The 12,196-nt window shown below is 46.6% G+C and overlaps 1 protein-coding gene across 1 annotated transcript in view; it reads right to left on the bottom strand.

Annotated features, from left to right (window-relative positions):
* Positions 1-12,196, bottom strand: part of LOC126529968 (uncharacterized) — a 35,668-nt gene that overhangs the window by 13,134 nt on the left and 10,338 nt on the right. The window contains exon 3 of the mRNA XM_050177433.2: positions 2,817-3,102. Within this exon, the coding sequence (XP_050033390.2) occupies positions 2,817-3,102 (286 nt within the window). The remainder of the gene's footprint in view (positions 1-2,816; positions 3,103-12,196) is intronic.

Below are 12,196 nucleotides of genomic sequence, written 5' to 3'. Positions count from 1 at the left end.
ACAAAGATAGTTCAACATAAAAACGTTGCTACAGGTATTTTTCATTCCCACGTCTCTGACAATGTTTGTGCTTATTTTCCAGCGCAAGTATCTCTTACAAAAATAAGGGGGAAGTTGCTGGGTGACGTGCCCACAAATGCCATTAAACCCCTGCTTAATCGCTGTCCTCGGGGGCTTGAATAGCCCGCTGTCATCCATGCGCTAACCAGCCCGCCGACGTCAGCTGCCTGCCCTCAAAGTCCCGGCCAGCCCTATGTCCTCGGCACGTTGCCGAACTCCTGTCCATTGTCCTGTGCTGTCCCCAGGACCCTCCTAACCTAACGTATCCAACTAGTTTCACGGAAGATGCCTCTTTGGCACCTATTTGGCTCTTACAAATGAACTGTTTTAATGTAGCGCAGCATAATCCACTTACCTCCATGGAAAATGCCTGTTTGGTACTTATTTATTTTTAAATAAACTGTTATGTTATTTCAATGTCTTTCGGTATTTTTACTTGTTATTTGCATGTGTGTAGGACTGTTGTTTCTTGGACTAAAATATTTCTATCGCGTTTTCTTAGCTACTAATTGATGGGGACACTATGGTGATAACTGTTATAAGAACGCCACTTGTTATCAAACCTGTGTCCTCGTGGTTCTTTTGAGCGAAGTAGCACGCAACGCGATTCTAATGGGCACGTCGGATTATCGTGGCGTGCAATGACATTACGTGAAAACACGGAACCGGCTTGCGAGAAAAAAAAATGATACAGACAGAGCCCAGTGTGCGAATATTGGCAAAACATCTGCATATTATAGGGGTTCGTTTGTTCCTTCCTTCCTTCCTTCCTTCCTTCCATTATTGAATACTTTTTCATAAGCTGTTAATTACTGCCACGTGAGTGGGTCAAAGGAACGAAACCCAACTCTCTCGCCAATTCCATCTTCGCTGCTCGGAAGCTGTGCAAGGAAGCCACTTGAGGCCTTTTGACATTCACTGTAGGTTAACTTTCTCCCATTTTTCAGATGCTCGGTGGTCGAGAAATTTGTACAAGGAATAAAAAAGTACCATCATACATAGCGTTTATTATTATTATTGTTATTATTATTATTATTATTATTATTATTATTACACGTGAGTGGATCAAACGAACGAAACCCAACTCTCTCGCCAATTCCATCTTCCCTGCTCGGAAGCTGTGCAAGGAAGCCACTTGAGGCCTTTTGACATTCACTGTAGGTTAACTTTCTCCCATTTTTCAGATGCTCGGTGGTCGAGAAATTCGTACAAGGAATAAAAAAGTACCATCATACATAGCGTTTATTATTATTATTATTAATATTAATATTATTATTATTATTATTATTATTATTATTATTATTATTATTATTATTATTACACGTGAGTGGATCAAACGAACGAAACCCAACTCTCTCGCCAATTCCATCTTCCCTGCTCGGAAGCTGTGCAAGGAAGCCACTTGAGGCCTCTTGACATTCACTGTAGGTTAACTTTCTCCCATTTTCGAGATGCTCGGTGGTCGAGAAATTCGCACAGGGAATAAAAAAGTACCATCATACATAGCGTTTATTATTATTATTATTATTATTATTATTATTATTATTCAAATAAATTATCATCACATTCATCATCAGCCTCTTTGATGTCCACTGCAGTACAAGGCCTCTCCTTGCGACCTTCAGTTACCCCTGTCCTGCGCCAACCGATTCCAACGTGCGCCTGCGAACTTCTTGATTTTACCACCCCATCTAATTTTCTGCCGTCCTCGACTAATATAAATGCAAACACAATGTTTTATGGGGTGAGGACCAAACATGAAGTAATGTTCACGGTACGGAAAGACAGGCATGCAACACAGGCCCCCAAGAAGAACGAGGACATTTGCCCGTATCTTGAGCGCCTGCCTTGCCGTACCACGAATCGCCGTCACTTTGCTCGGATTTCTGTCGTTCTGAGGAAGTGTTGCACTGTAAGTGGATACGCCACCAATAGAATTTGGCAGAGACTGCGTACTTCGGAAGGAATGTTTGGCACGGTCCGTCCCTTGATCGAAAACAATTATTTGTCTTATTACACAAGCGTGCTAATTTTGTGAAAAGGCTTTTGTATGCCGTTGACCCGATCTACAAATTCCGATTTCTGCTGGTGTTGGTCGTGACTTTTCTGATTCATCGCCTTAGGTTGGAAGTGTTGCGTTTGTATCGTATACGTCGTTCAGCTATGCCTTGTGGGAAATGCGGCCACTCAAGGAGGAAAGTGGAACACGTACTCATAAACTGTCTCAAGTTTGAAGAGCAAAGATGCGGTTTGAGGACAACACTGAGCCTTAATGATGGTCCTTTCCGCAGGGAGAAATTTCTTGAACCATGAGATAACGCGTCGTCACAGCGATCAGATATAAACTCTTCAATAATCTGCATTATTGAAAGTGACATTGCACATCCAAGGACTTCGTATGTCCTTGTCTTTCGTTATAACAATGTCACGTCTATGTATTACCTACTATGTCATTCCGAGGTTACTTATTTTGCATTGTTGGGTTGGTTGGATTAACTGACGCGTGTTTAATTGCAGAGAGTGCAGAATGTGCCATTTTGCTGCTGTGTTGTTTTCTATATATTCTCCGCATAAGCACGCTTATGTAATGTGCTTTATTGCTGGAACGTTTTTTTTAAGTATCACCTCACGCTATCGTTGTTTACTAATAAAAAATCTTTTTTGCTGGTGTAGAAGCCGGCCCACACAGTAATTGCCAAAAGTTGTAATTTCATCCATACGAATCCCTCACTCACACCTGGGCGCATGACGCATACCTGTCAATGTGGTCGACGGGCGTGCCGTCGCCCATGTAGCCGCAGAAGCAGCCGTAGCCCCGGTAGCTGAGCGGGTTGCAGCCGGACACGCACTTGAGCATGCTGGCCAACTGCACGATGCTGCGCCTAGCACGTGCCCCCGCGCGGTGCCGCTCCTCCGCAGGCACCCTGGACAGCAGGCCCTCGTGGCGGACCACGGCGGCCTGCTTCTTGAGCAGCAGGCCGCCGCCGGACTCGGATCGGCGCCGGGAGAGGGCCCGGCGCTCGCTCATCGCTGACAGTAAACCTGCGAAAGTGGTGCCGGGAACAGCACGTGTTTGGTGCGTTTGTTGAGCGTAAAGACTTGGCTTGAGCCGGATCTGCTCGTGTTGTTGGAAGTCACGTGACTATTAACAGTGGGCACAGGGAGCGAGCACGGGTTGGCAGCGACGATGGCTCCTTTAAACCACTACTTATTTCTGCAGTGGGCGTCCGTCACCTGCACGTGCTCTCCAGCCTCTGTCACGTCATCTACTCACGCGCCTCTCATCGATATGGGGCGCGATATGGGAACTGAATACAAGGCAAACAGTGCGTGTTGTTCAAAGCTAAAGGAACTCCAAATCTACCAACCTTTCCTTTGCAATTTCAGGGAACACCACTGCGACAGACAACAACAATCATATTCTTAGGTGTCGTACTTCACGAGAACCTTTTATGCACACACCATGTCCACTCGTTAAGAACTGACGTCACTGGAGCGATTGTGCAGGGAAATAAACTAAGGCACCTCCTCGCGTCAGACGCTAAGCGACAAATTTACTGTGCCCTTGTACGCTCACGCTTCACATACTCCCCTCTGTCGTGGTCTATGGCCTTTACAAAACCGGGCAATGCGAGCAGTTGGAAACGTTCCCTGCACCGAGAGCATAATTCTATATTTTAATTACTCTAACATACAATTAATAAAGTATGTACTTAGGGTAAAATTATCACTGGAAATTATGCGCCAACACAGAAATAGTAGAACGCTGTGTGAAAAAAAAAGTATCTGGTAAAGCATATTTTAGTTATTTTATTTATTTGAACATACTGCTAGCCTCACATTTGAGGCTGTTGCAGGAAAGGGGCAGAACATATTCAAGAGAACACAGTTCAAGTAGGCGCGGATGTAGATTAGTTTGGTTGAACAAGGCAGTACATATGCACTCTATATTCATTATACAACTTCTATAAAAGGAGCGGGGAAAAATAGTAGTAAGCGCCATGTTGGAAGGTTTAGCACACAGAAGAAGAGCAAAGAAAGAAATGCCATATAAACTACAAAATAATTTAATAGTTAAGTCCAGATCACGTAAAAATTTTGGCGCACAGGAATTAACATCACTAATATCAGAATTCCTGATCGAATACCCCAACATATTGAATTCTTGACCGAAGAGAATCTCCCGAATACAATTTAAGAAGCAAGTTAAGGCAATATTACTTTCTGCGGGCTATTGGTTTGTGTTAAGCTTTGTATTATCGATTTCATTTTGGTGTATGATGTGTGTTCACTGTAAAAAATATGATACATGTGTAAGAGTGTTTATTCTCATTTTTATTCTTCTCAAGAGCAGAAAAAAACAATTGTTGTGTTTGCTATGATGCAAGTACTTCATCGTGATTGTATGATGTGTAACAATACGAAGGGGATCGCACCGATACGGCTGTTGTCTGCGCGACATAGTCTAGTCAGGCACTTTCCAGGCCTTTTGCTATGCCTCCCAAGGCAATTTTTATGAATTTGTAGCAGCATCGACGTCGGGGAAGATGAGAAGAACGGCGGCTGGCTAGGGACAGGCCACTGCATAGGAAGCGAAGCGGGAGCGTAGCCCAGATCACGAACGGCCGGCAAGTGATTTCCGGGAGATTTGCCCACCGGCGAATGACCGTCAGCTAGGGCATCATGCTCAGTAAAAATACGCTCCTGTTTATTGTGGCTCTTCGTTATCACTTATTTCGCACGTCACAAATTGTATTGATTAAAGCATGAATGAATGAATGAATATATGGTAAAGCTGTTCCAAACTCTTTCTCTTCCATTTGTGCAATCTGCCCTCCGCGATTTATCAAAAATATTTCTGGCTATCTCCGCTTCCCCTGTCCGTCACGCGACGTCACAAAAACTTCGAAAACTCTCCATTTGATATGACGTATGCACACTGATTATGCATGATTAGACCGAAGAAACGAAAAATAATTCTTTCTGATTCCACATCTTTTTCGACATTAGCCCTCAGCTACGTTGGTCAAAAGCTTTCGCGCAGCGCCCACTTCGCTTTTCACTTTTCTGTCACGCCACATCCCAGAAACTACGAAAACTCACCACGTCTAGGTGACGTGCACGCATTAGAAATGTATTAATATATGCCGAACAAAACTGAACTTTTCCCCGGACAGCCGAAAACTGCCCCGTTTCAAAAGGAATTAGAAGATAGCTTATCTATCGCTATGACATTCGCTACTCGGAGTTGCCGAGACGAACGAATTTATTTGCATATATTAAATATTTTTGTTCGGCAGTAAGACATTGTCGAGCCCTTTCGGCAAGTATATGACATCGCCCTGCTAACTATTCTTCACTGAGGATTCATTTCAGTGACATTTTTATTCGTCCGTTGCATGCTACCGCAATTTTCGACTGGCCACCGCAAGATAAGCAAAGGGAAGCGGGCCAATCGCAGACGCCGGCACCACTTTCCTCATTCAATCATCCACTTTCGCTGCGCTAGGTCGGCGCCACGGATACCTTCGGCATTTCTGCGTGCTCCTCGCCTCTTGTCAGCAAACTATAAAAAAAGAGCCTGTCATAGTAGGCAATGCAGTTCGCTTTCAAATCAAACGAAAGCGACCTCCTATAAACGGGGAGAGCGTTTGATCGGACGGTTCAAACAACGCTGCGGTTCAATGCTTACGGGGGCAGCATACGTAAATTTGACGTCAGGAGATGGGGACGCTATAACATAAAGCTATTTCAAAATTTTCTCTTCCAATTCTGCAATCAGCACTCCAGGATTGGTCAAAAAATTTCGGGCGACCCTCCTTCGCCTGTCTGTCACGCAACGCCGCGAAAACCACAATAGCTCCTCATCTATATGACGCGCACACACTGATTATGCATGAAACGACCGAACAAAAAAAGAATTATTTCTCATTCAGGGCCTTTTCACAATTAGCCTTCTGCAACTGGTTAAAAGTTTTCGAGCTGCGCCCACTACGCCTGTCTGCGACGGGACGTCACAAAACCACGAAAACTCAACGCGTCAGAGTGACGTGTACGTGTTAAAGATGCAATAATATGCCGAACAAAACTGACTTTTTTTTCTGAACAGCTGGTGACTACCCCGTTCCGAAAGTAATAGAAGAGGCTGCCCACCGATCGCTCAGGCGCACCTGCGGAAGAGCATCGACTTATTTGCATATAATAAAGCATTCTTGCGTGGCAATTAACGTTATCGAGCACTTTCGGTAGGTACACAACACCACTCTGGCAACTCTTCTTTGCTGAGGATCTGTTTTAGCGACATTTATAAGTTTCCGTTGAATGCCGCGGTGATTTTCCACCAGGCACTGCAAACTAAGTAAGCGGAAGCGGACCAATCACAGGCGCCAGCGCCACCCTCCTCATCCGGTTACCTATTTTCACTGCGCTGACTCGGCCCACTAGAACACCTTTCCACTACAGCGTGCTCCTCGCCTCTTATCAGCCAATTAGATAAGAAAAACCGCTCAATGTAGGCAATTTTATTCGTTTAGAAGCAAACAAAACTTACCTCCTATAAACGAGGAGAGCACTTGATTGGGCTGTTCAGGCAACGGCGCGGATCACTGCCCGATGGTTGCGCTGGAGGTTACATAAGTTTGACTTCAGAAGATTGAAATAAAAACAGATTGAAATAGTTTTACGTTGTAGGCCTCATGAATCCGCCCGAGACACGTGTGCTGCCGTCGAGTGCGACCGCGTCGCCGAAAATTGCCACATCAGCCGCGCAACACTGGAACCCTTTTTCTTCAGGGCAACTACTACGTCACCACCATCAACACTTTGGACGCACATGGTACTTTGATGCACTTTGATGTACATGGAGACCTGTAAGCACATGGCACTTACAGGTCTCCTTCAGTGGACATGGGAAGGCAGCGATTCCGGTAAACCACTTCTGCTTATTTCGGCAGGTTGGTTCCCCTTCGTAGCTTTTTGCAAAGTTGTTGAACGGTGTTACGTTGCTGCTCTTACCGTGTCCACGCATCATAATGTCTGTTATTGCTGAATGTGTTGATGGTTCGAAAATGCTTCTACTCTGTGGTGACGTCGATGTCAACCCTGAACCTCAGGATGATGAATGTTGCATACAGCACAGTGAAATTCTAGCGGTTATTAGTTAACTGACAGTCCATTTCCATTAGTGTCATGAGGAGCTTCATAAAATTAATTGATGAAGTCAAGGCAAACGAAAATCCGCTAGACAACAAGGTTTCACATTTGACATCTCGGCTAACTACAGTAATAAAAAGTTGATTCTCTCGAAAACAGCCTTGATGACCTGAACCTAGGCGACTTAATTACTGCAGCAGTTAGACGTGAAAATGCGACAGTTGAGGAATGCGTATGATAAGGAGGATCTAGCACAAAGGGACAATCTCATAGTTTTGGTCATTACTGGTTGCACGACAGAAACTTGGGTGAGCGCCGAAGAAAAAAGTACGCTAAATTCTGTTGGAGGACTATCGGCCTGATAGAATGTAGCCCGATCATTGCGTAGGATAATATCTACCGGACTAATGCACATGAATTGTGGGTTAGTCTTCTTTATTTAAAGTGAAATAAATATTATTGTTCCAAAGGTCGCAACTTTACGGCACCGGCATTACAGTTGGTGAAGAATATTGCAAAGCAACGCGCGCAGCATCAAAAAAAAAAAAGTTACGTGATGTTGCAATAGCTAATGGATAGACGTTAGCGCCATAGAGGTCGTCATTAACACCAATACTTATGCTTATTCTTTAACCATTGTTTGAGTGTGCGAAGTTGAAATGAGCGCCCGAAGCCCTCCTAGTCTTGCGTCTGGTAAAACTGCAGAGCATGCGCGCGCTCGCCTGGCCTAGCAAAAGAAGGAATGAACGCACAAACTTAGCAAGAAATTTTCTTATATTGCGACATCGAAACTTATTCAACAAGCGTGATTGTGCAGTGCCATTGATAGCTGACACGCACACAGCTGATGAGATAATTTTAACTGAAATTTTGTTTTCCGCAGCAATGAAAAATTCAGAGCTTTTAAGGTGTGAAATACTATACCTTTACAGATATGACCTCGGAACTCGTGCTGGAGGTTGTGTTTTGATTGCTGTCCGTCACGAACTTGCTTCGTTAATTATTCCCCTTATGTCACCCCTCGAAGTAGCATGCGTAAGCTCCCGTCTTAATCACAAGGACTTCATTATCCTTGCCTCTTACTGTCCTTCTAATTCACCTTCTGGCTTTTTACTTTTGATCTATGTGACTTACAAAATAAATTGAATGTAAGGTACCCTACCGCGCCCATACTCATAGTTGATGATTTCGATTTTCCTAATATATCTAGGGTAAACCTAACTCAGCAACTAACTTCAGTTCCTTCGGATCCGTAACGTTTGTGAACACGCGCTTAGATTTCAACTTCACTCAGCCTAATAAATGCCGAACGCGCCCTACGCTTTTCAGTGCGACAATGCTGGACTTGTTACGTACCGCTCACCCAAGCTTTGTTCGAAATGCAACGTTTCTACCTGGCTTGAGCGACCACTCAGTTATGAATTTCTTTTTATCTAACTCGTTGTCTCGTACTAGCAAAGAGCTGAATTTAAATAGAGACTACGGCAGGGCCGACGTTACTTCCATAAATACGCAACTCCAAGTTTGCTTAATACTTTTGTTTCGGTGTTATCTAGCACATATGTGCATGACAAATGGTTGGTGAATACATGTAAATTTGAAGTAACTGAACTTACTAATCAATTTATACCACTACGCACAATCAGGAACAACCAATCACCGTTGTTCACACCGGCCCTAAGACGACTATTTACTAAAAAAAAGCGCTTGTAACAAAAAGCTACACAATCAGGTGCATCAATTGCCTAGCTTATCATCTATCGGGTGCACCGATAAATGATACGCTGCCTCTTGGGCAGCGTATCGTCTATCATTCATCATCTATCTTTGCAAACCCTTGGGCAGCGTACCATTCTCGGCAGAGCAAGGCGAGTGAACATCACGCTTCCCAAACAACGACTGAACTTTTATTAGCTGCGAGCCTCTCGCAGATAACTCGAATTGTCCCACGTGCATGCGCTCTTGGCACTACCCCCAAGGCGCCGTTATGCGTCGCCGCACTGCTCCCCCCCCCCCCCCCCTATTGAGTTCGCGAACAATGGGCAGACTCGTACGACACGCTGTGGCTCACAAGTTCTTGCGGAACGGAGGTCTTGTACACCGTTCACTCTGCGTGAACCTTTCGACGACCTGTTGGACCTTTCCTATCTGGTCTGCTGGGGGACCTTGTGATGGAGCTCGTGGTGATGCAGGTACTCCGCTGTGGCAGTCCACGTGTGCTGGTTTAAGCGGTCCAGTGAAACTACGTCATGACGGCCACATCTGTCGATCGTAATGTGCTGTCTCCACGTTTCAACACCTTGAAGGGCCCATCATACGTGGGCTGCAGTGGACGTTGTACGGCTTCGTGCCTCACAAACAGGTGCGAACAGGAGGAGAGATCACGGTGCGCGTGAACAAGCTATGCTGCTGGCGGACGCGGAGGGACAGAGCGTATCTTGCTCATGATGTCCCGCTGTCGCACTGCGTAGTCAGCGTTTGCCTGGACGTTTGCGTCTTTACCGCCAGCAAAAAACTCCCCTGGAAGGCGAAGTGTTGTTCCGTATACCAGTTCCACCGAGCAGCACCTCATATCTGCTTTCACAGCCGTCCTAATTCCCAAGTGAACAAGGAGCAGTGCCTCCACCCAACTGTGACTCACAGTTGCCGTCAGAGTAGTCTTCAGCTGCCGATGGAACCTTTCCACCATACCGGTGCTTATGGGATAGTAGGATGTTCTGATGCGGGAAGTTCCCAGGAGCCGTGTGACGTTCGCGAATGGGACAGACTCGATTTGCGTTCCACGATCCGTAGTCATGGCTGATGGTACTCCGAACCGGGTACCCAGTGGTAGATAAAAGCGGGGGCCACAGTATCAGCAGTCATGTCTGCACTGGGGACGGCCTCCTGCCACTGCGTGAAGCGATTGATGAAAGTTAGCAAATAGCTTTTTCCTTAAGCGCTCAATGGTTCAACAGTGACCACATACAAATGGGCAAATCGAGCGTCCGGCACAGGGAAGGATTTTAAGGGGGTCACAGTATAGCGCTGCACTTTGGAGCACTGGCATGCGAGGTACTCTCGTGTCCAGCGTCGGACACCCAGGTATATTCCCGGCCACACGAACATCGCTGTGCACAACCGTTGAGTGGCTCGAATCCCCGGATGCGACAGGCTATGCAGCAAGTCATATATATGCTGCGGCGCAGATTGGAGGGCACGAACAGTCTGGCCCTGCCTATCGACATGTGACAACATAGGGATCCTATGGGTTCAGTCAACCGTTGCAGCTTCAAGGCGTTGGTTGTAGACTTTGGTAGGGGACAACTGACTAGATAGTTTTAGTTTAGGGGACGCAAGCGGCTTGCGTCCCTTAAACTAAAACTCTCTACTGTCACTGCGTTGAGCCGTCGTTAGTGTGGTAACGTCAGCGCCGCTCGGCAGACTGACGGCATTCAATGGGCTGCGTGAAACGGCATCTGCAACAGCATTGTCCGCCCCGCTGACATAGCGTATATCCGTCGTGAATTTTGCGATGTACAACATCTAGTTAAGCTCCCGTGCCACGTGTGCATCTTTATCTGAGTTCATCACACGCAACGCGTAGGTCAGCGGCTTGTGGTCCGTGAGTACAAATAATTGCAGCCCTTCTATACAGTGGCGGAAATGTGGTATAGCAGCGTACAATGGCTTGGGGTTCCCTACCGAATGTGCTGTACCGTCATTCGGACGCGTTCAATTTTCTGGAGAAGAAGGTAATGGTCACCATATTCCGCTCAACTTGTGCTGCAATACGGCTCCAATAGCTGCGTCGGAGGCGTCCATCATTACGCATTCCGGAACACCCGGCTGCGGGTATGCGAGTAGAGTGGCATTTGCGAGCGCCTCCTTAACCTGCACGAATGCTTGCATGGCTTGGTCGTTCCACTGAATGGCACTTGAATTAGTTCCTGACGACGCGAGTAGACTGTGGAGAGGGTGAAGGATGCTCGCGCATTTCGGGACAAACCTACTGTAGAAGTTTACGAGTGCCAGAAACTCTCGAAACTGGCGGATGTCTTTCGGCTGTGGAAACCGTCGGACTAATTCAACCTTGTCCTGCTGTGGTTGTGCCCCCGCTCTTGAAATGTTGTGGCCCAAAAATGACAGCGACGGCACCCCAAGGACGCACTTTACCGTATTGATAACAACGCCGTGCTCTGTCTGTCCTTGCGGCACGTAGTGAAGATGCTTCTCCTGCTCTTCCGGAGTGCGGCTAGCAATCAGCAGGTCCTCCAGATATACCTTGCAAAAGTCGAGGCCTCGGGCAACGCCATACATAAGCCGTTGAAAAGTTTGGTTCGCGTTCCGTAAGCCGAAAGGCATGTGTAGAAATTCGAACATTCCAAATGATGTTGTTATTGCAGTCTTGCAAACATCTTCTGGTGTTACGGGTATCTGATGATGTGATCGTACCAGATCTAGTTTTGAGAATATGTTAGCACCGTGCAGGCAGAAGGTCATGCCCTGAACGTGCGGCACTGGGCAACGGTCCGGTACGGTCACTCGGTTCAGTGCTCGTAAGTCCCCACATGGGCGCCAATCGCCGCCCGTTGAATTGGGCACCATGCGAAGAGGTGGCACATACAGGCTGGCCGAAGGACGTACCGAGTTCCATCTTGTGGGCAAACACCTCTCGGGCTAGCCGCAGCTTCTTAGGTGAAAGGCGCCATGGCCGCGCATAGATCTGTGGCCTGTGGTTTCGATGTACTGCTCAACACTGCTCTTCACTTCGGCGAATGCCAGTGGCTGTCGCGTCAGCTCGGGGAACTCTTGTATTATGGCAGTGAAGTGCAATTCTCCGGACGTACTGCGCAAGGTCGGGCTGAGAGGAGGGTGCCAACACGGCTTGCCTTCTACCGATCCACGACAAAAAGGATCCTGAAGCCGCTAGTTGCGGACGTCGACCAACAGACCGAAGTATTACAGAAACTCTGCCGCGTCTAATATGGCGAACTGCACATCA

The sequence above is a fragment of the Dermacentor andersoni genome, chromosome 5 (genome assembly GCF_023375885.2).
Source record: "Dermacentor andersoni chromosome 5, qqDerAnde1_hic_scaffold, whole genome shotgun sequence".
In the NCBI taxonomy this organism is placed as follows: domain Eukaryota; kingdom Metazoa; phylum Arthropoda; class Arachnida; order Ixodida; family Ixodidae; genus Dermacentor; species Dermacentor andersoni.
The sequence above is the reverse complement of the archived record's forward strand: the minus strand, read 5'-3'. Positions and strand labels throughout refer to the sequence as shown.